This window comes from Eschrichtius robustus, chromosome X (assembly GCF_028021215.1).
Source record: "Eschrichtius robustus isolate mEscRob2 chromosome X, mEscRob2.pri, whole genome shotgun sequence".
Taxonomy (NCBI): Eukaryota; Metazoa; Chordata; class Mammalia; order Artiodactyla; family Eschrichtiidae; genus Eschrichtius; species Eschrichtius robustus.
The window spans coordinates 22,145,407-22,172,679 of record NC_090845.1 but is presented as its reverse complement, the minus strand read 5'-3'; the positions used below and the strand labels follow the sequence as shown (position 1 = coordinate 22,172,679).

Below are 27,273 nucleotides of genomic sequence, written 5' to 3'. Positions count from 1 at the left end.
TGGTTGGTTTGTTTGTTTGTTTTTTGGCCGCACGGCATGCAGGATCTTAGTCCCCCAACCAGGGTTCGAACCTGTGCCCCGTGCAGTGGAAATACGGAGTCCTGACCATTGGACCACCAGGGAAGTCCCCTCACAGGTGTATTTTCTCCTCCAGTAACCTATAATACTAGAACTCTCTAGTTTTAGCCAGGCACATAGCTATACAGAATAAATATTACAGTTCCAAGCCTCCCTTGCAGCTAAGTGATGATGTGTCTAAGTTCTGGGCATTGAGATATAAGAAGAAGCAATGCGTGTGACTCCTAAACCATGCCCCAAAATGGAAGAGACACAGTCTCTCCTTCCCCCTTCCCCTTCCCATTGGCTGGAATGTTGAGGAGAGCCAACCTGGGTCATACAGATGAAGGCAACATCCTAGGGACAAAAAAGCAAGACAGGAGATTGGGACCTTGATGACTTCCTGGAGTAGAGCCACCATATGAGCTCCAACTTTTATATGAAAAAGAAATGTTTCCAACTTGTCTAAACCACTATTGTCACTGAGTCACATGCACTCCAAACCATATCCTAACAAATGTGCCTGATTCCACCAGAAATTAAGGAGTGAGGTCAATTCAACTTCTCAATGACAAATAAAAACCGAAGACAGGGACCCAAGCACAAGAGTGGGTATGAGAAATATCTCTTGGATCTTTTGACTTCTCTCCATCCCCTCTGCTACTATCTTCTCTTTTAGACCACTGTCCACTCGCCAGCTTAAAACCTCCAATGTTTTCCATTGCTCTTAAAACAGAGACCAGACTCACAAACATGACCTCCTAGTTCTCATCTACCATGCTCTCCAGCCTCATGCACACAGAACTCACTTCAGCTCCCCATTCTAGCCGCACCATCTTTCTTCCCATTGTACTTGCCGTTGCTCCTCTACATGCTGTCACCTCTGCCTGGAATGGTCTTCTTCTGTACCCTTATCCCTGAGTTCACCCAAGCCTACCTTTCAGACCTCAGCTCAAACATCATTTCCACACCTGGACCTCCGTGATTCGGCAAAGGCCACGTTATGGGCTCTCCTGGCACCATGAACCTGTTTGTCAAGGGCTTGCCTCAGTTACAGTTTCCCATTGGCTTTGTGATTCTTTGCTTAAGTGTAAGCTGTGTGAGGGTAGGAACTGTGTCTAATTTTGCTCACCACTGTAGCCTTAGGCAGGGTTCCCACAAAGTAGGAAAATGAATCATCATGACATAGGCCCCTATTGCAAAGGCAAGGTAACGTGCTTCATAATGGAATTTGGTCTTGCCCTATGTCACTTAGGATTATCGGCTGCACAGAATAGAAAAAAAGACAATGGCTTAAATCAGATGAGAAGTTTCTTTCCAACCCATATAAAATATGTGTGGAAGTAGGAGGTTCAGGACTGCAGTATTCTAGCTCTATAAAGTTGCCAGGGATCCAGGTACCTTCCAGCCAGCCATTCTGCCATCCCTAGGATGTGATTCCTGTTGTTATGGTTCAGCCTGGCTGCTAGGGCTCCAGCCATCACATCCGTTCCAGGTAGCAAATTTGAGGAATGGAGAAAAGGGCCTGCCCCCTTTTTTTTTTTCAGGTGACTTCCTAGAAACACGGAACAACACGTCCTTATCCAAAATTTAGTCAAATTGGCCACTCTTCCCTGAAAGAGAGGCCAAGAAATGTGGTGTTTCAGCTGCACTACAATGTGTCCAGGTAAAAATCAGTGTTTGGTTACTAAAGGACATAGGGAGTGCTTTCTCTCCCTAGTAAACTGCCCTAAAACAGTGGCTTAAAATAACAACAACCAAAAAATAAGTAAAAATAACAATAATCATTTTGTTCTCTCTCATGGGTCTATGGGTTGAGTGGTCTCAGCTGGGCAATTCTTCTGCTGGTCGCACAGAATTGTAGTCAACTAAGATGCTGGGACACGTGAGCCCCTCTCCCTCTCATTATGGGCTCATGGCCTCTCCTCTCCATGTAATGTCTCTCCAACAGCATGGCCTAAAACACGGAGCAGAAGCTTCCAAACCCTCTCAAAGCTTAGGCATAGCATCACTTCCCCACCTTCTATGGGTCAAAGCAGTCAAAGGGCCAGTCCAAGTCCAAGAGGAGGAGAAATAAACTGCACTTCTCTATGTGGGGAGTGACAGAATTTGCAGCCGTCTTCAATCCTCCGCCAGGAGAATGGATATTTGGAAACAATTAGCAGCCTTTGTCTCACGTCCCTTCAAGACAAACCACCTAACAGACTAAGAGAGGAACCACTGCTATATAAAACTCATGAAAAGAAACACTAGCCATTATGCTTAGAAGCTAAAGGAAATCAGCGTAAGACCAATGAGGGAATTCCCTGGTGGTCCAGTGGTTAGGACTCGGTGCTTCCGCTTCAGGGGGCCTGGTTTCGATCCCTGGTCGGGGAACTAAGATCCCACAAGCCATGTGGCCAAAAAAAAAAAAAAAAAAAGAGTAAGACCAATGATAATCTCACAGTAACCCTCAAGCCAGCTCTTCATAAAGCCCTAGTAAACGTTTAAAACACTAACTGTTGGTAAAATAATCTGTGCCCATTAACAAGCAATCAAGAACAGACAATTCATAGGAGAGGAGATACAACTGGCCGATTGCCACATAAAATACTTGACCTCACTAATAATGAAAGAAACGCGCATAAAAACAATAATAAGCTATTAGGTTTTGTTCATCAAGCTAACAATATTTAACAAGATTGAAAATACCCAGTGTTATCGATGGTATTTGTGGGTGTATAAAGAGGAACGATCTTTTTAAAGGGCATTTTGTCAATATCTATAAAGTTTAATCTGTATGTACCTTTCAATGGAACAATTCCAATCTCAAGTCAATAGTTCATAAAAATTATATGAGTATTCAAAAATATATATAAAATAATATGCTGGGCTTCCCTGGTGGCGCAGTGGTTGAGAATCTGCCGGCCAATGCAGGGGACACGGGTTCGAGCCCTGGTCTGGGAAGATCCCACATGCTGCGGAGCAACTAGGCCTGTGAGCCACAATTACTGAGCCTGCGCGTCTGGAGCCTGTGCTCCGCAACGAGAGAGGCCGCGATAAGGAGAGGCCTGCGCACCGCGATGAAGAGTGGCCCCCACTTGCCGCAACTGGAGAAGGCCCTCGCACAGAAACGAAGACCCAACACAGCCATAAATAAATAAATAAATAAATAAACCCAAAGTTTAAAAAAAAAAAAAGGAAGGAAAGCAAAAATTATCTAGACCACAATCTCTTACTATAATACAAGAAAATAGAAACTACAAAAGATAGCCCCCACCCCCCAAAACCTTATTAAAAAAATAATAATAATATGCATTTCAGTATCCATATAGCACACAGAATCAGCTAACTTCTATTTAGCATCTGCAATGTATCACTATGCTGCAGATACTTTTATTATTCCTGCCTTTCGGGTGAGGAAACTGAGTCCTGAGAGGTTAGTTAGGTCGTCTAAGGCCACACAGCTAGAAAGCAGAAGGAATGGGATCCAAGCCAGGTCTCCCTGATTCCAGAGCCTAAGTTCTTCCGCACTGCACATTCTCCCCCAGACATCCTCAAAAACCTTCCGAAGCTTGGCAGATATGCACTGACGCAGGATGACCTTTCTTCTCATTTATCCTTGACATCTTACTGGTAGTTTAAGCCACTCAGAAGGGCAAGAGATAGAACTGCTGGGTTGAGGGAGGAATATTACCCAGCCTGGAGTTAGAAGAACTAGATTCAAGTATGTAGCTATTGAAGTAAATGAGTTTTGAGGGGGAAAAAAGCTATAATATGTAATGCTGGCAAGGTTGTAGTAAAACTGATACATTCGTATATTGCTAGTTGTGGAGTAAATTGGTTCAACTAGTTAGAGAAATTTTGGGCAACGTTTCAAAACAGACATTAAAATGTTCACACTCTTTGATCAGTAATCCCATTCTTAGAAATTAAAGGAAATGATGCAAAAGGATAGTTAAGCGCACAGAGGGTTTCATTATAATGTTATTTGTAAAAACAACAACAATTAAAATAACAAATGTCCAATATGGGGAAATGATGAAACAACAGATTCAGGCTTTGTATTTGACAAGAACCACAGCTGTTCACCTTTTTTCTCTGAGTCCTTTGGCTCTTCATGCCCCGATCCTCACACAGCCCCGGGTGCTTGTGTTAAATAAAACAACAACAATCAGCAAGGCACGCAGAGGTCTGCACAGCCAGAATGGAGTCAGCCCAGTGTTTTCTTCACATCAAACAAACCGAGAACGCGCTCCACCTGCCCTCTTTTAGCTCTGCATAAGTCTCCACTCTTTAGCACATTTGCTGTTTACGGTTGCAACTCCCTCACAGTTTTCTCGTCATTTCCAAAATGTTTTCTTCCCTGAAGTTGTGCATAAGCTTATGGCATTCAGGACGCCCGCCAGGACTCTGAGAGGCGCCGGGGCCAAATCACAACTTTGCTAACTGCGAAGCCTCGCCAAGAGATGACCTATAACTATAAGAAATACATCAAATGGTGATTATGTTTATTGACGTCAAGCTGCATTTTTTTTTTACAATGAGCTGTGTTCCAAGAGAGCCAGCATTCTTTCCTGGCCAATGCCCAGCTCTGCAAGCTGCTTGCAAACTACATGCACAGAGTAGAACTGGTTCTGGAAGTTTTGTCCGAAGGGCCCACGAGAAGCTGTTTGAAAACACTGAACACTGCGGGGAGGCTGCCAGTTTTGAGGATGGTGTGAGGTAGAACAGTCATCATCATGAGTGAAAAATTATGGGATGGAAACAATACACCAAATGCTTTAGAGAGTTAAAATGTTCCCTGCCTGATGGCCGCATGTTCCATGAAATTATTTTCTTTGTGTGCTTATGGCAATTTTTAAATTGTCCTTCATTATAAATTGTGTTTACAATATAGGTGACCTCCTTTTCCTACATTTTCTAATACTGCCAGGAAGTGATGATCTAGGTGTCTGAATCTGGTATACATCTTTTTCTTGGATACTCTCTTTTTTTTCTCCATTCTATCTTTAAGATTTTTCAAAGCTACCTGCTTTTCTACAAAAACTCTTTTTATAGAAGGTAGCTGAGAGTAGAGAAGGGGTGTGATTCACAAGTCCCCAAGTGTTGTCTCCTGCCTGCCCCAGCAAGCTGTGTGACTGTGGACAGGTCAGTTCACCCCTCTCTGACCCTCAAGTTACTCATCTGTAAAATGGGCAATATTCACAGAGGTAAGGGCTGCTGACTTGAGTCTGACCGCCAGGGTTCACATCCTGGCTCCAGCTCTGTGACCTTGGACAAACTCTTCCCTCCGGTGCCTGGGGTGACCAACCATCCTACTTTGCCCAGGAATGAAGGATCTGCAGGGCTTTCAGTGTGAAAACAGGGACCAGCTGGTCACTCTTTCTGTACCTAAATTTCCTCAGCTGTAAGAGAGGGATTATAATAGAACCACCCTCCTAGGGCTGTCGTTAGGATTAATCAATCACTGTGAAAAGCACTTAGGACAATGTCTGGCACGTGTCGGCTGTTATTCTCAGGACTGTCTTCTCCATCCCCCTCATTTACTACTTCACCATCTCCCTTTCTCCTCTCTTCTATTTAATAGCTGAAAGTCTTAAATATGATCATATTTAGTTCTAAACCCGACGTGCTATGAAAGCCTTTGTTTCACTTACCACTACAGACAATACCAATGATGCCTTCAAAATGTTGTTAAGCAGTTTAATATAGCTCTCATTGGAATGTCACAATTTTCAAAGCTATAGCTCAATCTCCCTTTAGTGTAATGCAATAAAAAGGTTACTCTAATGTCGTTTCCTTTATGTAAATAACACCAAAATGCTTCAACCCAAAAGCTGGAGAAGAAAGGAGGAGGGTGAGGAGAAACAGGCAAGGGTTGGTCCATAATGGGCGGCATTTCCTGGGCCAGTTTCCCTTCCTGTCTTTGATGAAACATTTCCAGATGAGATCTTTCTGCATTCTTTGCAGCGGGAGCCAATCCTGAAGATGGGATGCTTTGGAAGGTGGGGGGAAGTTGTGGGAGAGGTGCCTGTAAACAAACAAACGCAGATGAACCCTCCAAAAACAAGGCCCATCTGGAGAGGAAAACAGCGACTCAACGTGTACCCAAAGCAAGCGGGACCTCGCAGAGACATGAGAGTCTTTGAACAACTCTCTCCTCTCCCTTTTCCCTCCCCACCCTGTGAAGCCTAAAACCTAAGTGGGCCATGTTTCTGGAGAGGATAAAGGGAAGAGGGTGAAAGAAAGGTCTGGCATCTTCTTTGATGATCAGACCCTTTTGCAGTTGGCAAAGAGTGAAAAGCCCTTTCTGAGCATTTTTGCCTGGGGCCCCAGAATTCAAATCAGCTGATCTTTGTTTACAATTCCCAGTGTGGGGTACATACCACCCCACCCCCAAAGCCAGGCCTGTAACAGAAAGCAAGCAACAAGAGCGAGCTGGCCTGGAATTGATTCTCCAGTGTGGAAATTGTCAACAACCGCATTTTCTATTTGTACTATTTAAAAGATAGTGTTGGTGGTCTCTTCGTTTCTCAGAAAAGGGAAATTTTACACCTGTTAGATTATAGACTTGGAGCTATTTATTAGGGAGAACATACAGTGACAGATAACGCCAACTCTCCATTATCCATGAAAAGAAATAAGTAAAAATCACTCCTGGGTCTAAATTTTACTTGAACTGTGGGTTTCAATCTCCTTTCCTTCCAGCCTTTGTGGGATTCTCTGAGCAAAGTACATTGGTTTTAATTTCTTCTGAGTCCCTTGCAAACCTTAGGCTGGGCGAGTAAGAAACAGTGAAATGGCCCCCAACGGTGGTAAAGCGGGGATTGAGGAAAGAGAATGAGGCCGGGATCAAAAAGGGGTGAGGGAGGGGACAGGGATGAGCGCCCACCCCCACGAGAACGAGAAACCAATCGCCATTTCCCCAGTAAAATACCTTCTACACTCCCACAGTCACAGTGCAATTCTCGGGTTCAGGAAAGATGTCCTAAGCTGCTCCTGGGTGCCAGGAACTGTGCTAAGAGCCGCAAAGTCTGACGTGCGGGAAGGAATGTGAAGTTCAGAGGCACGCAACACAACATGTCAGGCGGGTGTGAGAAACCCACGATTTCCCACTCAAAGAAATCTCTTTGGGATCTTCTCATTTAATCCCCCAAGGAAAACTGCCTCGGCTGACTTTCGGTGCATTTGCATCTGAGCAGACTGATGAGCTCTCGTTCTGCCACTTTTTCTGCCTCGACTCTCGGCGTCGGTCCTTTTCCAGGGGGTATAGGTGACTGCGCCCCTCCCCGCCGGCCACCTCCCCGCCGCGCCCTCTCGCGGACGTCCGGGTCCGGCCACTCCTCCCGGAGCTTCGGCGCCCTCGGGGGTCAGCGGGGGCGCGGTCTTGGCTCTGCTCCCCCGGCGCCCGAGTCCCGGGAGGTGACCCGACGACGTGGGGCGTCCACGTGGCCACCGCAGGGCCCCCGGCAGCTACCCCAGCCCCGGGTGGGAGCGCCTCCTTCCCGACGGGGAAACCCAGGCCGCCGAGGCCAAGCGAACCCAGCGGACGCCCTGCCCGCCCGCCGGGCAGACCCGGGCACGTCGGTGCCCGCGGCCCTGCCTCAGCCGCCCCAAGAGGCCCCTGGGCCGCGAGGGTCCCCGTTCTCCTCCATCGTCGCCCTCCTCTCGGCTCGGGAGCCTCCCCCCTTCCCCCAAAGACGCTGAGTGGCCTCGAAACGGATTCCGGGTGGGTTGGAAAGTCGGGGGGCAGAAGGGGGGGCCTCTGGAGAGAGGACGGAACTGCCCCAGATTTGGAGGAGACGCCTGTCAGAGCGTGGAATGTAAGCCCTTCTGCGCAGTTATTTTTATTCCGGGGGCCTTTCTTCCTCCTCCTCCTCCTCCTCTATTTTTTCCCCTTCTGTTCAGCTATTTGTGTTTTCTGATCGGGTAAGTGATTTGCGGCAGGAAATTAGATATCTTTATTCCAGAGGCACTGTGGTTCTAATGGTATCTATTCCAGAACCACCAGCTATGTCTTAGTTGCGGGCTTTTTTTTCTTTCTTTTTCCTTGCAGGTTACTTTGTGATGAAGAGAACAGAGCGCTGTTCAGCCTGGGCATCTTCCCTCCTCCCTTCAACACAATGCAACTCTTAATTAAACACGGGACACCCACGCCTCCCTTCCCACAGACCCCTTCTGTCTGCTCCCCTCAACTCTGAAATACCAGCCTTTCATGGGCAGGGAAAGCCTCGTGTTGAACTTCCCAATTAGCGAGACACATCGCAAAATAAGAGATTCTAAAAGAGCTATCACTCCTATTTTTGGACTCTTCCTTTCTAGGCCTTACCTAGTACGCGTTTTGGTGACCTTAGTATGACTTGAAAATCCTGCAGGGCTGAGGACATGCGACTGCAGACACGCAGGTCTTAAGAAGCACGATTTGTGTTTTTGTGACTGATGAGCTAGGATTAACACACTTATTGCAAAAGAAATAAGTTATGGATCGATTTGAACCGGGAATTGTTCATCTTTGTAAAAGCTTCATCAGTAACATTTTTTTTTTACCAGAGGTTCTAAGAGCTTCAAGAAAAGTCATCCTTTCCAGGTAGAACAGTCAAAGAGGGTGGACAAGAACCTTGCTTTCTCTTTTCTCCATTTCTGGCCACACCAAGAGGGAGGAGATGATTTGTGAGGAGTGGAGAGTGCTGGACTCTGGGCTTCGACGATTTTCTGATGCAAAGATTCAGATGCCTGGGGGAGATGCAGGGCGGTGGCCCGATTCCCGGGGAGTCACAAAGTAGGCAGCCATCAAGTGAGAGATGGGGGACCCTAGAGTCGGAGGTGGAGGAATCACAGAGAGGGAAGGTGGGGGATCATCAAGTCAAAAAAGGGAGAATCCTAGAATCCGAAGGTGGGGTATTCTAGAGTCAGAAGGTGGGGAGGGCGGGTATCACAGAGCCAGAATGTAGGAGTGCTGCAGAGAGCGATTTCAAATGAAAGAAATATCAGAGTAGCTACCTTCAGATGACCCCTCCCTAGGGACTGAGGGCGCAGGCGGCCAGGCCTCCACGAACACCCCACAGACAGCGGATTCAGCCTTCCGGCTGGTGGTGCAGCCTCTGCACGCTTGCCTTAGCGCCACCCCCAATTATTCCACTTCTCGGGCCAGTGTTTCCTGAGGTTCGCCAGCAAGAATCCACCCAGCAATTATCTCCCCTCTCGCGCTCATGGGGGGACATTAACCACGAACGCGCTGGAGAAGAAAGGTACAGATGGGTCTTTTATTGCACACTTGGAAATGTTTCCAAGGCTTTTGTTTTCTTCCCCCATTCATCCCTGCCGGATCACGGGGATCTGCCAACTTCAGTCCTCAGAGGCTGCGGCGGGAGGGCCCGGTCCGCCCCGAGCCCCCGCTAGGGGGCGCGCTCTGGCCGTGGCGCCGAGCCGAGCGCGCCAGGGGGGCTCGGCTGCGAGGACGCCGACAGCCGGGATCTGCGGGGCCTCGGAACCGACGCCGGCGTCGGGTCCCTGCCTGCTCGCGACCCGAGCTCCTACCCGTGCCCCCACCACGTCCCGGGGCGCCGGGAGCAGCAGCTACAGAGTAACGGCTGCACGGGGGACGCCTCGACCCTGGACGCACCCGGGGGCCCGCCGTCCGGCGATGGAGAGAGGAAACCAGGTGGTGATGATTACAGGGAGCCAAGACGTTTCCCTCTCCGCTCTGGAAACCTGGGGGGGGGGGTGGGTTAGGCGGGACATGGGGGGCTCCGGCCAAGGGACTCGGGGTGACAGCCCAACCACTTGCTTCTCGCCCGTGGGAGGGGACCGTCCCCCGAGGGCAGACGTGAGGCTGTGGCCGTCTCGCCTGGCTTTGTGCTTGGAGCCAGGCTTGAAAATGCCTCGGTTGACCGCCTGGGTGGATGATTGGAAGTGGCGGGGGTGGGGGTGGGGCTGTTTTCTGTCTAGTTCTCGCTCCCCCGACCCGTTTCCCCTGGCTGCTGACGGGCAACCGAAAGTGGCGAAGTTTGAAAATAAGGGGAGTTGTCCTAACACAGTAATCACACCCACACGTCCATACCTTGAGGGCTCGGCCTTGGTCCTCGGGACGCTTCCCAAAGCACTGCTTCCCAACAAACCTCTCCCAGCCGAGCCCTGATGGTGGAACCCCCGGCTCGGGCGGACAACACAGCGAAGAGGGAAGGATGAGCAAACGCCAAGGAGCCTTCCCTGGAAATTCAAGTCCTCAGTCCCTTTGGACCTTTCCACAGGCTGCTCCTTTGTAAACACATCAACAAACAAACACCGGTCCACAGACAGATCCCAGCAGCCGTGGGGAGAACTGAGGCAGGGGTAGGGAGTGGCGGGCAAGCAGCGGGCCGAGAAGGCGAGGGGCAAGTGCTAGGCAAGCGGATTATGACACATTTCCTCCTATCTTCAGACTTCCAGGAGGAGAGACCTCGATTTGTGCATAAAATGCATACCCTGAAGTGGATAAGACTCTGAAAGCAGCATTTGAGGAGGTTAACCTTGACTGGTTGGAGTTGGGGGCGGGGGTGGGGGTGGGGGTGGGGGGAGGCGAATATTTCTGTTTGTGCCCTCCGGCTCTTCCCAGCACCGGCTGTCAATCCCGACGCTTGTTATCCTCACAAGGCTTCAGTTTGTTTGCCTGATCTCAGCAAGGTTTTCTTCCACAAGTAGAACTATAATTGCTATAATTCTACTGTATCATTTGGATCATTGCAGTATTGTTGTTTTCGCTCCCTCTTTCTCTCCTCCTAACACTGCAATAACGCGCTCCAGTGTTAAATTAGCAGGTTGCGGAAGACCATAAATGAATGAAAGTTTGTTTTAAAAAAAAAAAGAAATTAAATAAATAAAACAGCAAAATGACTTGGCAGAGGGGATATCACATCACAGAGAATCCTCGAGTGTAATCAGGACTTATTGTCTTCCCTTCCAATGGCTTCCAAATTGGTCACCAGACTCCAATGAAGTTTATTTCTATTGTTTAAATATATGTTTTGAAGAGGTTGAGCATAATTTAAGGGGACCTGAGCCGTCTGGTGTGGCTGGAAGCCCATTACAGCTTTATTTATCTATGTGTATATTGCACAATAAATTAAAACATCTCAAATGAAAAGTGTGCAAGGTTAACTCGCCTCCAAACATTTTTTTCCCCTGGATAATAACATCTAACTGCCACCCCCTTATCCCGCATTTCTTGCAAATATAATTTTGAAACTACAATGTAGAATTAGCTCTCACCACAGAAAAGAAAGGGGTTTCTTCCATTCGCCTCTTCTAGGTAATTATTATTTCCAGTCCTGGGGACAAGCCTCATTTTTCACCATAAACAACAGTTCTGAACACTTCAGACCCTCACTTCCGGCCATAATTGTCATTTTTATCTTAGTGATTGATTTTAAAAGCAGATGAACTGCAAACCATTGTTTTCCAGGCAGCCCAGGAAAAGAAAACCAACAGTTACAGACCCCAAAGATTAGAGGAGCCAGGAGTTGTAACAAAGTACAATCGCGAATAATATTATTACTAAAATGAAATTGCTTTTGATTAGTGGGTAAAAGAAAGTGGAAAAAGTGAGGTGAAAAGAAAGTGAAGTGTCATCTTACTGACAGAGTAGACATTACATTGGCTAAGCTAAAAGTTCTTTTATACGTAGTCCTATAGCCCAATCCTGAAAAGTCTACCTACTCAACAAATCAATTAAATTCTTCTTAGATATTAGAGGCATCATTTTGTTTTCTAAAATAACATGTAGGACAACACACATATATCTTAAACCCATCTTCTGATTAGACACTGTGGAGATGCCAGCAGATTGTCTCCCCGTGGGTATGTTAGAAAAGTATTGTTTTTTTGTTTTTTTTTTAATCTTTCAGGAATAGCAAGAGCCAATTGTAGATTTTGAAGTTGGGTATTGAATTGTGACAAAGATCATTTCAGGGCTGCTGGGTGTAAATGGAGCTGGGTCGGGCCCTTCTCCCCGAAGTGAATGGATGTGCCTTCCCAATAGCGTCCTCACTTGGGAAGATTGATTAGAAAATACCAAAAATAAACAAGATAAAATAACAAAGCTAGTGTTTTCACCAGGTTTCCCAAAGAAAGACATTATATTCCATTAATAGAATTAGATTTAATTCCAGGGGTCATTAAGTCAGAATCAGAAATTCTATGTTAACCTCCCCTTTGGCAGTGGATGATTAAAATTAGAATACACCCCAGCAAAAAGTCCGACTTCTTTTTAAAAAAAGGAGAACAGCTGCAGAAGGGGGAGGAGGGGGACGGAAGCTAAGAAATCTTCCACCGAGAGACTTGAAACCCCGTTAGGCTCTCAGAAATGATTTGTGCGTTTGTGTCTCTTTTTCTTTCACATGATCTTCTTTGGACTAATTTTCAGCCCACTCCCTGCGTGTGCGGGAGTGTGAGTCTGAAGTCACGGAGCCACCTGCAGCCGGGTCTTGTGGATTTCCGACGCGGGGCCCGCTGAGGAGGGAAAAGTGCCCCTGTGTCTCCCAGTGACCAGCAGCAAGGACGCCCGTGAGGCTCCGCGGCTGGAGGCTCGCTCGGAGGAGACCGACGGGGCTGCCCGCCTCTCGGCTGCGTCGAGACCCGAAAGCGGAGAGTGGGCTTTCCGGGCCGGGGAGGGAAGGAGGAGGGAATCAGCGCGCAGAATGTTAGTTTAAAGCTGAACAGGACAGTATGCTAACACAGAACTATGGGTGAGGATGGAGAAGGAAGAATGCGGGAAAGATAGGAGAAGATCCCAGGGGCCTTGGAACAGCAGAGAGTGCTTAAAAGAAAATCAATGTCAGACAGAGCTCGGGTTCTCCTTCGCCCCCCACTCCCATCATCCAAGTGTAGGAGAAACTGGTGAGACTCAGACTAAAAGCCAGAGACAGGCAGACAGACAGACAGACACACACACACACACACAGAGCGCTCCTTGTCCTCTAGCCTTTAATAGTAGTAGTATCCGCATTAGTATTAACATTATTAACGTGCCTGTTCCTAACCCTTCATCCCCTCCAGTTGTGTCTTGAATGCTCCTGCCAAGCCAGCCCGATCTGTCTGCCACCCACCCACCAACATCCAAGAGTTAGGCAGATGTTTATGGCCGGAAAAAAAAATCCCAGTTATGCCTCCTTGTATTTTTAAATACTGACTGTAAGTGATTCAAGTATAATCCTTTGTAAAACGCTTTTCTCTTTGACACATTGAAGGGGTTGAGAGAGGAAAACCCGGCGTGGATTCCCCCTCCCCCGCCCCTCTCCCGCCCACCACGCTCGCCCCCACCCTGACAGCGTCGGGGCCCCTGGCTGTCCCTTGGGCCCTGCACCCAGGAAAGGAGGGCGTCCGTTCTAGCCCCTCGCCTGGGCTCGGCCCAACTTCAGTCGGAGTTGAGTCTCGGTTCTCAGCGCTGGACGCGCAGGAAGCTGTTTGGGAAGAAACGCGCTCTCCCTCAGGCTCGCTCTCTCGCCTTTGCCAGGGGGAGTTCAGAATTTTAGGCGTTGAGCTTTGGTTGAAGCCGAACCTGGGTCCCTCCCACCCTGGAGCGCTCAGGGCTCCCGGCAGGTTCCGCTCCCTGCGCGTGATCTGAGAGTGTCCAGCCTCGGGGTGACGGCCTAACTAACAGAGGCTAAATTGTGGGGAGGAGAGGGAAGCGAGTCCGGGGAGAAGGGGGAGACTCCAGGACTTGTCCCCAGCTGCCCGTCCTCGCAGCCGACACTCGCCTGTCCCTTTCTGCCCTGTAGGTGCTCTAGGGAAGGCCGCGCGCCTTTGGCAGAGCTTTGTCTTTAAGGGGACTTTTTCCAGAGTTGAAGACGGAGATGAGAGCGGTTGAGGGACGCTACCAGCAAGAGAGCAACCGCCGGGCTCAAGGTGAAGACTAACAGCTCAAGGCGTTGGGCCGCAAGAGAAAACTGAACGCCCCAACTGCAGATGTTTGCTTGCGTCCGTCACCCCGTCACCTCGGAGGCCCGTCCGGCCTAAAGAGGACGGCGGCTGAGGGCCACTGAGGTCAAGGCGCTGTCCTGGGAGCGCAACACTGGCTTTGAAAAGGGCCAAGTCGGTCTGAACGCGAGCCGAGCTTCAAGGCCTTGTCTCCAAGGGAGTGAGGTCCTCGGGTTGGTGGAAGGGGCGCACGTCGCCCGAGTGGCACCCACATGCCTGACATCCGAATAAGCTAGAGCTTCGGGCTAGCCCTAAAGGGTTAAAGGAGGAGCTCCAGGAAAGTTGTTAGTTAGAAAGTTGTTAGTTAAAAACAAAAAGTAAAAATAAAATTGGCTCGGGTACGTACCTGCTGTCCCCCCTCCACCGCCGGCCTTCCCGGAATCCAGTCCGGGTTTTGCGCGGAGCCCACAGCCCGGCGCAGGCCTCTGGCGAGAGCCAATCAGAGGGCGCCTCTCAGCACGTGGAGGAGAGAGACTCCAGAGCTCCGCGCCCGCAGCTCACTACACTTGTTACAGCTTGTCCTGAGCGCGGAGAGGGCGAGCTCCGGCCACGGGCAGGGCGGGAGCCAGCAGCCAGCGACCGAGCGAGGCAGAGAGGCACAGAGATCGCAACAGTATCCATTATAACCAGCCATCTAACCCCACCCCCCCAACACACACCCATCCATCCCACCCGCCCCGATAGGCAGCCAGCGGCCCGCTTCTCTGCGCCCTGGGAAAAAACCCCAGCCATGAGCAATCAGTACCAGGAGGAGGGCTGCTCCGAGAGGCCCGAGTGCAAAAGTAAATCTCCAACTTTGCTCTCCTCTTACTGCATCGACAGCATCCTGGGCCGGAGGAGCCCGTGCAAAATGCGGCTGCTGGGAGCCGCGCAGAGCTTGCCTGCCCCGCTGGCCAGCCGCACCGACCAGGAAAAGGCCGTTCAAGGTAAGGCTGTGCTTGCCGGGCACCTGAAAAGGGTGCTGGGCACTGGTTTGGATGTGTGATGTTCCGGGGCCAGGGGCCTGCGGTTGTCCAACTGGAGACGGAGGAAAGAGAGGGAACAACTCTGAGGCCTGGTGCCTCAAAGAGCGGTAAACATCTCGCCAGGGGATGTCTCTCCCTCCCCCTCTGCTTCCAGAGAAAGCAGAGACCGAGCTTCGCTTCAGGGGCCCTTAGGTTCTCGGTATCCGTCCTTAGGTCGTTCAAATGCCCCCTTTGGTGGCCTTGGGGGTGCTCTGAAGAGGGGCAACAGGCCAGAAACAGGAGGTGCCGGGTGGACTCTTGTAACAGCAACTTAGTGAAGACAAGAACCCCAAAAGCTGTGAATGGGGACTCCAGGCCGAGTGAGCCTTGGCCTTTCCTCTTTGGAAGATTTCTTTACATGTGGTGGTGTGCTTTTTTCTTCTTTTTAAAATTGTAGATTACTTGTGACCTTTTAAACCCAAGCTTTGCAGAAAACATCTCCCTGGGATTCCCCAAATGCTCCTTATTGTATTTGAAGTGTATGAAATGTACAGCTTCTGGGTGTTGTTTTTTTCTCTGCTATGCTATTTTTTTTTAAACAGTTGAGATGTTTAAAAGCTCTTATTTTTTTCTAAAATTAAAAATTTCAGAACAACTGTCGTTTTGCCCCGAACCTGTTACACTCAAGTTTCGCCTTGAGCTGGCTTGCAGAGGTGTCGCAGGGAAAGAATTGTTGATTTCTTTTAAAATCCGTAAACCAGCGGTCCAGCCGCAGCGCCACTTGGAAGACGGGAGCGGACAGCGGAGAAGGGGGCGTTTAAAATAAAACTGACTTTTTCCTTTTCTTTTTTTAGCCTGCAGTGGCACCTGTGCCAGGCGCTTCCTCGAGGGGAAGGAGCGGCCTGTGCCTATTGCACCCCCTTCGTCCCCCACCCAGGCCTTTCTGAACCCATTTTCTCCAGGACGATTTTTCTGTGCTCGGAGCCGCCAGCCCCTCCCGCTGGGGTCTGTCGGGGCAAGGCCGCACTCAGGGCCACGGGCCGCTCCCCCTTCCCCCGCAGGGGTCGCCCGCCGGGCAGCGGCCCCTCTCGCCAGCCCCGGCCGCGTGGCAGAGCCGAGGGCAGAGGTCGTGCGCGAAGTTTTCAGGGTGGTGGTGATTTTTTTTTTTAAGTTGCTGAATGTTTTCAGATTGCCCCCTGCCCCGAAATGGGAAGGAAAAAAGTGAGAGAGAGGGCAAGGGGAAAGAAAAAGAAAGGAATAAAGGAGGGAAGGAAGAAGGGGGGGGAGCGCACAAAAAGAGAAAGGAAGGAGAGGGAGAGGGGAAAGAATGATGAGGAGAAGGGATGAGAAAGAAAAGGAGAATTTAGAATGAAAGGAAGGGCGAGGAGAGAGAGAGAGACGTAAAGGAAGGAAGGAAGAAAATAAAAGGAAGAATGGGAGAGGGAAAGGAAAGGAGGGACGGAGGAGGAGAGAAGGAAAAAAGAAGGAAACAAGAGAAAGGGAAAGAGAGAGAAAAATGTAAAGAAAAAGAAACAGCAAGAAAACTGGGGAAGGAGGAGAAGGGCTCGGAGTCTTGATGGCGCGGGGGGGCCGCTCGCGCCGGGGCCTAGGCGCGGAGGGAGCGGCGGCGGGCCGGCCCGGGCGGCGACTCTGGCGGGGGCGCCCGGCCGGCCGGCGCGCTGACCGCTCTCCCTTGCCCGCAGGCTCCCCCAAGGGCAGCAGCGCCCCATTCGAGGCCGAGCTGCACCTGCCGCCCAAGCTGCGGCGCCTGTACGGCCCGGGCGGGGGCCGCCTCCTCCAGGGCGCCGCGGCGGCGGCGGCGGCAGCGGCGGCGGCGGCGGCGGCGGCGGCCACGGCCACGGCCGGTCCGCGGGGGGAGGCCCTTCCGCCGCCGCCGCCGACCGCGCGGCCCGGGGAGCGGCCGGACGGCGCGGGGGCCGCCGTGGCCGCCGCGGCCGCCGCAGCCTGGGACACGCTCAAGATCAGCCAGGCGCCGCAGGTGAGCATCAGCCGCAGCAAGTCGTACCGCGAAAACGGGGCGCCCTTCGTGCCGCCACCGCCCGCGCTGGACGAGCTGGGCGGCCCGGGGGGCGCCGCGCACCCGGACGAGCGCCTCGGCGCGGCCGGTGGCCCCGGTGGCGCCCCGGCGGCGAGTAGCGGCACGGGCGCCGAGGACGAGGAGGAGGAGCTGCTGGAGGATGAAGAGGACGAGGACGAGGAAGAGGAGCTGCTGGAAGACGACGAGGAGGAGCTGCTGGAGGACGACGCCCGCGCGCTGATCAAGGAACCGCGGCGCTGCGCCGTGGCCGCCACCGGAGCGGTGGCCACCGCCGCTGCCGCCGCCGCCGCCGTGGCCGCTGAGGGCGGGGAGCTGTCGCCCAAGGAGGAGCTGCTGCTGCACCCAGAGGACGCTGAGGGCAAGGACGGCGAGGATAGCGTGTGCCTGTCTGCGGGCAGCGACTCAGAGGAGGGGCTGCTGAAGCGCAAACAGCGGCGCTACCGCACCACGTTCACCAGTTACCAGCTGGAGGAACTGGAGCGGGCCTTCCAGAAGACGCACTACCCAGACGTCTTCACCAGGTACGCGCGAGGGGTGGTCGCAGCGGCAGCGGCTGGAGGGAGCGAGTGGGTCCGGGAAAGGGAAGGTGGGCGGGCAGGGGCCCCGGGCTGGGGCAGGGACTCCGCTCCTGGACTCTACCCAGGCGCGCCCTCCCAATGCACCCACCCCGTTGACCAAAAACTACTCCCCCCCTCCTCCCCTACTCCGGGCCTTAAGTTTAGACTGGGATGTTTTTTGTTTTTATTCCTTCCCAAGGTCTCTCCAGTTTAATTTTTTCAAATTACGAGTTTTCGTTAGAGAGAGAAAAAGAAACGGCCTTTCCAAAGGCCGCCCGAACACGCCACCTTGGAGACGTGCGCACCCTTGCGCACACTCAGGGCCCCGGGCGCTACGGTCCGGAGTCCGGGCCTGGTCCCAGGCGAGACGCAGGAAGCGCTGCCGGCCCTCGCCGCCAGAGCTAAACAGGGGCTATTTTTGGCCGCTGTGTGGTGCGCTCGCCATCCCTGCCTGATGCCCCGGGCGCCTGCTGGGTATCAGTTAACGCAGTTCGCAGTGAAGCTGCCCGTGCCTGCGGAGAAGGCCGTTAAAAAGATCCGAGTTCTGTCATTTGAGGACTCCTGAAATAACCGAAGGAAGTCAAAACGGGGCAGTGTTTGGTATCTGTACAACTGTGGAGGCACCGGCCAGAATCTTCCCTTCTCATCGCTGCCCTCTCTCCCTCCACACACATTAAACCCAGTGTTGGTTTAATGTACGCGGGTTCACAGCGGCGGGCATTGATTGCTGGAAGCCTGGCAGGCAGTAGACGGAACAGCTGGGGGAATTTTTCTCTTTGGACGGCTGTCCAACCCGGGTTTTCCTCCTGGTTACGCTCCACTTCCCACTCGCCCGGGTTTTTTTGGGGGGAAAGATGTACCTGTGAGATGACTGGGCCTCTGAGGGCCAGCTTATTCCTCCTACCTGGGGCGCCGGCCTGGCTGGGGGCCTTCCTCTCCCACCCCAAGGCTTAGGTCTGGCTCGGCGGGGAACCAGGGTTAGGGCAAACTTTCCCCAGCGCGGAGGGAGAAAGAGATGGGTGTTTGCCCAGCGTTGGGCTTGTCAAGCTCGAGCAGCACCTTCGTATGAGGCGTGTGCGGCTTTTCAACGTGCATTTTAGTAGCAGCGGAAAGCTGTCCGGCCCTTTGAACCGGAGGAGAAATCGCTCAGCGTTCAGGAGGCCCGAGCCAACTCTCAAGTGTAGTTGGTCTAGCCATTAATTGCCAAACTGTCTCCTAACCAGAAACGGAAAAGAGTAGATTTGAAGCGGGGCAAAGGCACTGAACTTGATCATCCCCTGAGCTAAACTTGGTCCTCCCCTGTGTCATCCAGTCCCTTCGTTACCTTTAGAAAAGAAAATAAATTTTAAAACAATTGTGTCTATCAAATAGCTAACCGGCCGACCTGCTTTTCTGCATTTATCACACGTGTAATTCAAAAGAAGAAGATGATGTGGTGTCGCTTGGCACCCAGGTCTGCCCTTTTTTAGCTTCTCCAGGGGAACCAAAGTACATGATGAGGGGCAGCTCCTTTTCGCCACCCCATGCTCACCTCTTTCCGACCCAGGGGGTTAGTTAGAGCCCCTTGGCTCCCGCCCGGATCCAGCCGGGAGTGTGGTTTTGGGCTTTTAGATTTGCTGATGCTCACTGTAGCAGAAGGCAGAGGGAGGCTCTCCAGTGAACCGGTTTTCTCCCAGTCCTGAAGTTTGAGGTGTGGGCCAGGGGCACTGCCAGCAGTGCAGACCCAGGTCCGAGGCTGGGGCGGCCCCCGCTCTTTCATATTAGCGAGCGGAGGGCCAATTATTCTCTGCGCGCTCATATTTTCGGTAAACAGGTCGTAAGCCATTTTACAGCATCTTAATGGTTTCCTATTTGCCTTAATTGTCGCAGTAATAACTGCAATGACGGGGTAGGGTTTCAGTTAAATTGACTTCCCCTGAGATGGGCAGGGTTTGTAGTGGGCACTGGAGTCAGGAGGTGCGCAGAATTTTGTTTAATCGAAAAATTACCCCACTGAACTCTTAACAAGCTTAACATATCTCCAGAGGGTAATGGGGAGTATGACCTAAAGGGGTGAGGGAGGGAGGATGGCGGCGGAGAGAGAGAGATGGAAGGAAAGGCAGAGAGCTGGAGAGAGAGAGAGAGAGAGAGAGAGAGAGAGAGAGGAGAGGGGAGAGAACATTTTTTAAAGAAGGCAGAAAGAAACCAAGAGGGCGAAAGAAATGTTTTTAGTTGGATGCTGAGTTCTCCCATTTACTATTAGGACAAAAGAGGCTATAATCACTGTGTGTGTGTGTGTGTGTGTGTGTGTGTGTGTGTCTTGTCTAACTCTGGCTTAGAAGTGAGAGAGAATCCGAGACTTAGAGACTCAAGAAGTCACCCCGTCACTCTTGAATATAATATGATACAATATAATAGATAACGTCCTATATCTGGGAGTGTGTTGTGTTTTTACGTTTTCAGTCAAATAGAAGGCACTCCAATGTTGAAGGGATGGTGATGCCCAGGTGTGTGGGGTGAGACCCTAATGGAGGAGGCTGCCAGCGAGGGAAAGGGGGCTGACGGGGGTTGCTGGAGCCTGCAGTGACCTCCTGCCTGTGTGTTGCTTTCTTATAGGGAGGAACTGGCCATGAGGCTGGACTTGACTGAGGCCCGGGTCCAGGTGAGCTGCACTGCAGAGAGGGAGGTAGGGAGGGGCAGTTGGCTGGGGGGAGAGTGGAAGAGAGATGGGTTGATGGATTGGAGGGTTGTTGAGAGACCCCCTTCATAAAATGAAGAGAAGCAGAATCAGAAAGATAAACCCAAACACTCACACACAAAACTATATTAAAATATGAAGACCTGGGAGGTTGAAGGGGAAGATTTTGGGGTTTGGGAGTCTTGTGGAAGGAGTCCAGGATCAGAAGAGGGGTTTCAGGGTCCCTGAGACTGTAGTTCAGAAGCCCCCTGGTCCACAGCCCCTGTAGGAAACAATCTGCGGACTGACTTCTCCTGATTGAAATAATGGGATGGAGCATGGATTTGGTTGTTAGACAAATCCGCTCAGCTCCAAGCAGGTATTTGGCTGCGATTAAGTCTCCAATCGGGCTTCATAAAAGCCCACTTAGTGCTAGAACAAACAGGGCCATTTGAAGGCAAAATGCTGTTTGATTTCCCCTCTGCCCGCACAAGGAGCTGGCTAATGCTATTTGATTTCCCATTTTTTATAGCAATGAGCCCACATTGATCTAATAGGGAGTGAGTGCAATGCTATTAAAGGTGTTTGCAGCCCCATACCAGAGTGCATTTCCGAACCCAGGCCTCATAACCAAAGAGACGATCAACACTGGGCAGCCCCGACGGCCAACAGAAAACAGATGTCCCTGGGTTAGGAGCTGAGTGAATCACTTTACAGTCAAAATCAGGTGCTGATAAAGCACAATAAATTCCATATGGCTCATTTAATACACAACAGCTTCTTGCATTAGAGGGCTAATGATGAGGCCTGTCCCCTCCTTTCTGTTGACACATTTCTCCATTGTCAAACAGAGATGTGACAGCAACTCTGCATTTTCAGCTCAGGGGAACGAGTCGTGGGAAAGTTAAATAACTTTTAAAAAGAAAGAGAGCGCCCCCCCTCCCCTTCTCCTCTCTCCCTATTCACTGGAGAAGATGTAATTAAGTGAATATGAATTATTAGAGTCCTTTCGTTTACCTTTGGGGGGCCTCAGAGGTATTAATTCAATAATGAGGAATTGCAGGGGGACATCTTGATAATTGCAGTTGAGCCGGGAGAGCTGATCCGTCTGTAGAAGGTTTCCACGTTCTTTGAGGGCATTCTGCCTCCACTGTTTCCCCCCCCCCCTTACTCCTTTCACTTGCCATCGAGGAGGGGTGGATATTGTCTAGACAGATTTGGATACACAAAAGCTGCCCACCCAGCCTGGTCCCATCTAGTCTTTCTTTTTCAAGTCTCTGAATTTCCACACTGGAGTGTTTCTGTGATTCTCAAATAGATTATCTGAGGGCTGTGAAATGTTATGGATGGGCCCCCTTTTGGCAGAATTTTAAGTAATCAACCGACTTGGATTCTTGATTTTTCTTGCTCTAGGTGGCTGTCTAGAAGTCAAACCAAGCCTAGATACTAGTGCTAGTAACGACAACCCCCATTGTGTATATTTGAAAGGCATAGATGTCTTAAAAATTTTTTAAACATATTCCTCTGGGATCATTTACATTATATTTTAATATAACTCTGTATAGCCCTGGAGTTCATTCTTAATTTTTAGACTTGTGTGCAGGCAGAAACCCAGCCCTAAAAATATTAATGCCTTCAGGGGAGAAGGAACATATCTTCTCAGCTGTGGGTGTGATGAGCAGGTCACATAAAAATAATTTCATGCTCCTAGGAGTTATTTTTAGACTATGGTAGCTGCCATATTTCAGGTAAAGGTCTCTACTAAAACTGCTTTCTATTAACAATTAGCAAGATACCTTGTGCTGAAAACCTCCCCCAAGCCTAGAACTATCTTATTTAAATAACCTATTTAAACCACATCCCCAGAAGAAATAAAGGACCTGTTAGCTAGCTCTGAAGATGTGCCCAGTCTACAGGTATCCTACACTCTGGTTTCTGTGTCCAGGTATTGCTGAATACCTGGTCCCCGCAGTCAGTGCCTTACTCGGCAGAACCCGGCCCTGCACAGAGCCCCTGAAGATAGCAGGCTGTGTACCCCACACTTCATTTCAGGGAGAACTGGGCCCCTAAACTGTATGCCTGTTTGCTTATTACCATGGGTATTTCTTCCCTCGCTCCCAGTTCTCCCCAAGCCCAAGAACCCAGTGTAGTGTTCATAGGCGTTCAATAAATATTTCTGGAAAGATCAAATGAACCGCCTCCCCGATTCCCTTTTCAACGCGGAGCAAGAATTTTGCCACCTCTTGGGTAAACCTGAAATAGGCGAAAATAGCTGATTTGAGGCAGAAAGCTGATAAGCATTCTTCTCTTGGTGGCTGCCTGGTCCCAAGAGTCACCACTGAATGCCAACTTCTGCATGCCTTATTTTGCTCATTCCTCATCGCAGCCTTATGAGTAAACTTTTATTACCCCCATTTTACAGATTAGAAAACTGAGGTTCAGAGAGGTTTAAGTGACCTGTTTAAAGACACACAGCAAGCAAAAGGCAGCGCAGACATTTAAACCTTGGTTTCCTCACTTCTGAACACACGAAACTACTTTCCTTAAAAATTGTAAAGGAACCAGGCTGGTTGAAATATCCACTGGAAAGGGTTCACTTGCCCAGTGTTTCCTGCTGGCTTTAAGTTGGGCCCTCTTTCACTGCCCCTTTGGCCCCAGACGTGTCCTTGAACAACCTGAGGCCAGAGACGGGTGAGGTGGGCGCGGGCCGCAGGGGAAAAGAGGCAGGGCCCGCGGCGCGCGGGGAAGAGGCGGGGGCGGGGTGGGGGGTGGGCCGGAGCCGCGCCGACCCCGGCCTCTTTCCGCTTTGCAGGTCTGGTTCCAGAACCGTCGGGCGAAGTGGCGCAAGCGGGAGAAGGCGGGCGCACAGACCCATCCTCCGGGTCTGCCCTTCCCCGGGCCGCTCTCCGCTACCCACCCTCTCAGCCCCTACCTGGACGCCAGCCCCTTCCCCCCGCACCACCCCGCGCTCGACTCAGCCTGGACGGCCGCTGCCGCCGCCGCTGCCGCTGCCTTCCCGAGCCTACCTCCGCCTCCGGGCTCGGCCAGCCTGCCGCCCAGCGGGGCGCCGCTGGGCCTGAGCACTTTCCTCGGAGCCGCCGTGTTCCGGCACCCGGCCTTTATCAGCCCTGCGTTCGGCAGGTAATACGCGGCTTCGGGGAGTCTGTCTCTCTCATACACGCACAGAGGCCTGGGTCCAGGGAGGAGGCTGGAGACAGGTAGGGACTACACACATCTTTTCTCTTTGGCTTAACCTCAGAGACTTAGCCAAAGAAAATAATCTCTAATTTTGCCTTAAACAATGTGGATCTTGAAGGGAATGACTTGGGACTGAGCGGCAAAGGGAAAGGCAGTGGCGATAATAGCAACCGTGGAAATTGGGAGTGTTCAATGAAAGCTGCACCAGTACAATTTGAAGGCAGCAACAGCCCAGGCCATAGGTGGTATGTGTGTAAACGGGTGCAGGTGTAGGCCACAGAGCCGGAATGACTTTTCAAGTTTTGCAAAAATCCTTCCTCATGCCCCAAAGCCTGGCAACCAGAGGAACACAGCCCTGGCCCCCACAGGAGCCCTGGAGCCACGGGCAAAGGATTCTTTCTTCTTCCCCAGACTCTATATCTTCCTTGTCATTCAAGTGACCCTCTGCCAACCATACCCCCGACCCCCATATATACAATCCCCGAACCCCCCAAAGCGGCACAAGACAACGAAAGAAAAGAAACAGTTCATCATATATTATAACTCCCTTTCTTTAAATGAACATCGAATGATGAAATTAGAAGTCTGTATAATCACACAGACAAAGAAACAAAGGAGAGGTGTATTAAGTTGGAAAGTGCAGTGAAAATAAAACTGAATGCAGCTTCAATGATCTCTCTTTGGGAGAACAAAGAAATAATAGATTCATCCAACTGCACAGCCACTTAAAAAAATTATCTTGGAGAAAATTTTCAAAAAAGACTAAGTAAAATTAGTTTCTTGTAACAAACCAATAAAGTAAACAGAAAGTGCACTTAAGTGTAGTTAGTGACTCAGTTTACCTAGTGGAACCAGGGCATGTTACGCCCCCTCCAGGCCACACTTTATTTCTTTCTGGAAAAAATTGTTAAAGTCCTCTGTCCCTCGCTCTCCACCCTCTCCTTTACCCTTCTCACAACAAATGACTTGTAAAAGCTGGCAAACCACGGCTGGAGTACCGGCTGCCAGATTTGGAGAGGCTGGAAGAGGAGTGCGGTGCGGGTGGTACGAGAGGTGGAGGGTGGGCTTGGGAGAAGCAGGAGGCGCTCCTCGAGCCCAGGTGGGCTCATTTCTAATCGTGGAAACCCTGAGTTGGCCTTGCGGGGGCCCGGAGCCAAAGCCCTGGGGGGGAGCGGCGGGGGTAGGGGCGGTGGCATTGAGCGTCAGGGGCGGCTCGGGCCTCAGCTGCAGGTCAGCGGTGCAGTGCGAAGAGAGTGGAGGCGCCGTGCGGGGCAATCCCGGCGCCTCCCGGAGGCGGTGGCGCGGACTGGAGTCCCAGGCTTGGGCTTCGCCATGCGCCGTGCGCCGCGCGCGGGGGTCGCGGGTCGGGGCTCTCTGGGACTAAAGGCTGCAGGGGCGCAGGGAAGGCGGTGGGGGAGAGGTGTCGCCGCTCCGGGACGCGGGGCCGCTGGCGGGTTAGAGCCGCCTGGCGAGCGGAAACCTACAGGCGGGCGCCCCCACCCCCACCTCGCGGTCGTCGGCCGGGCACTGGCAGCTCAGCCCGGCGCGGGAGGGCGGCCTCAGCGGAGGGAAGGCCGGCAAACAAGACCGGTTTTTTCAAGGTAAAAGGAGCCCCGGGCCGAGAAGGCGCCCTATATAGAAGAGTACAAAGTGGAGCACAGGTCTTGATCAGTTTTGATCCCACGTTCTCCTTCCTTTCTCCCTTTTTTTCCCTTCTCCTTTTCTCTTTTCTTTCTCTTTGTCTCTCTTCTTCTCTCTCCTGGCAAATAGTATTACAGGCAATTGGAGCTCCTGGTCTAAGAATACACCCCCCTTCTTAAGCGAAAGCACAGAATCCGCGCAGTTGGGCCATGGGGTTTTGAGACTCGGGGCTTGCCTCCGCCGCGGCTCTGTCCCCTCGGTCTTTTTTCCCCTCTGTTGGTTCCCTGCTCTAGTAAACCCTCTCAGAGCACCCCAGCCTCCCGACCGCGGGTCCAGCTACTCCCCAGCCCGCGGCCCACCCGGGCCTGCGACTCCCCGCCCCAGAGGCGGCGCCCCTCTGCGCCCTTCTGTGCCCTCTGCTCCCCCGGGGAGAGGCGGCGGGAAAGGCTGCCCGAGGCGCTGCGCGCAGCTCCCGGGGCCGTGACCGCGCTGTTTGCTCTCCCTGCAGGCTCTTTTCCACCATGGCCCCCCTGACCAGCGCGTCGACTGCGGCCGCGCTGCTGAGACAGCCCACGCCGGCCGTGGAGGGCGCGGTGGCGTCGGGCGCGCTGGCTGACCCGGCCACGGCGGCCGCAGACAGACGCGCCTCTAGCATAGCCGCGCTGAGGCTTAAGGCCAAGGAGCACGCCGCGCAGCTCACGCAGCTCAACATCCTGCCGGGCACCAGCACGGGCAAGGAGGTGTGCTAAAGGCTGCCCTCCACCCTCGCGCCCCAGGCGCGATCCGGAAAGGTCACCTCACTCAGCACCACTTAAGACCAAATGGAAACAGAGGACCAGCACACTCCCGAGACGGCACTGAGAGAGCGCAGCCGCCTTCGCAGCAGCCTGGACGCGGGCAAAGGCAGCCCTCGGCGCTACCGGACGTGGCACCTCCTCGGCTGGCTGTCCACCCGCCCTTGCCCTTGCCCTTGCCCTTGCCCTTGCCCCTGCCCCTGCCCCTGCCTCTGCCTCTGCCCCTGCGCCTGCTTCTGCCAACCTCGCTCCAACTGGAACGTCCACTCTCTCCCGTTCTTTTACTGAAAATATCTGGGAGGTTTTCTCCCTAAGACACCTGGTATTGAAGTTAAAAAATTTAAAAGCTCAACCTCTCTTCCTCCTGACACCCCACTTAGCTTTTCTTTAATTTTCCTAATAGCATTTTGGCGCTCTAAGTTTATCTCCCCAGCGTGGGCCCCGGCTTCGGGCCGGGGAAGCGAATGCGAATCTGTAAGATAGCTAACAGTGCACTTAACGGAAAGGGGCGTCTTGTTCTTGTTCTCTTCTTTATCATACACCAACCAAGGTTTTTATATCAAACCAAAGGGAAATACTCTGCTAGAATATGGACTGTTGAAGTCACCAAACTGTGATTATTGATTCTGTACATACCATTGTTATTAAAAAAAAAAAACAGAGCTTTGTATATTTGAAATGTTATAACGCAATTGCACTCAGCGTGGTATGGTAAAAGTTTGTCCTCCTGTAGATTCTTACTGTGTTGTAGATACGGTAGGGTTCCTAGACAAATATTTATGTACTCAAGCCCTTTATTTAACTTATTAACTGTAGAGGCTTCCGAAACCCTCAAGGTAAAGGCAATGGTACAGTACTTTTGTGTAATGTGTAATTGTTATCACTTTTCCTTGCTATCTAGTGGAGAAGTGTCACGCTCAAAATAATAATAAAAAAAAAATATATGTTTAACAAAAGGAAGTGTGAATACTCTCTACAGGCTCTGAGGGGACAGTAGTAGGGAGCCCCCCAGAGGCCGGGCGTGGGCTCCTGCGCCCCAGCACCTCCAGGGTTTATCTGAACTCGCGTTTTCCTGGCAGAGGCCCCTGGTTTGAATCTGATCCTCAAAGGATCCGTAGGGTTTCCTACGAAGGCTAAGATCGCTGCCGCCGCGGCGCTTTCCACGCGCATCTCGGCTTTCCCGGGTCGTGTCGCAGCGGGAGCTGGGGGGCCCGGGGCCCAGAGGTGGGGTGGGCTTGAGGGAGGGAGGGAGGGAGGGTGTACCGTAGGCATTGTTGACGGTGAAGACAGAAATTTGAAGCGAGCGGGAGTCTTGGCTCGAAAGGCGAAGGAGACTGTTTGTGGAAAGTGCCACGTACAAGGAAGTGCGCAGTCCGAGATGACAGGTAATGGCGAGAGCGAGGAGCCCAGGCGCTGGCTTCCGAGGGGGCGG

The 27,273-nt window shown here is 51.7% G+C and overlaps 1 protein-coding gene across 1 annotated transcript; it reads left to right on the top strand.

The window, feature by feature from the left end:
• Window positions 1-14,722: 14,722 nt before the first annotated feature.
• On the top strand, window positions 14,723-25,796 carry ARX (aristaless related homeobox). Its single transcript, XM_068534116.1, has 5 exons — window positions 14,723-14,918; window positions 16,640-17,516; window positions 20,148-20,193; window positions 23,021-23,349; window positions 25,556-25,796. The coding sequence occupies exons 1-5, from the start codon at window positions 14,723-14,725 to the stop codon at window positions 25,794-25,796; spliced, it is 1,689 nt and encodes a 562-aa protein (XP_068390217.1).
• Window positions 25,797-27,273: the final 1,477 nt, after the last annotated feature.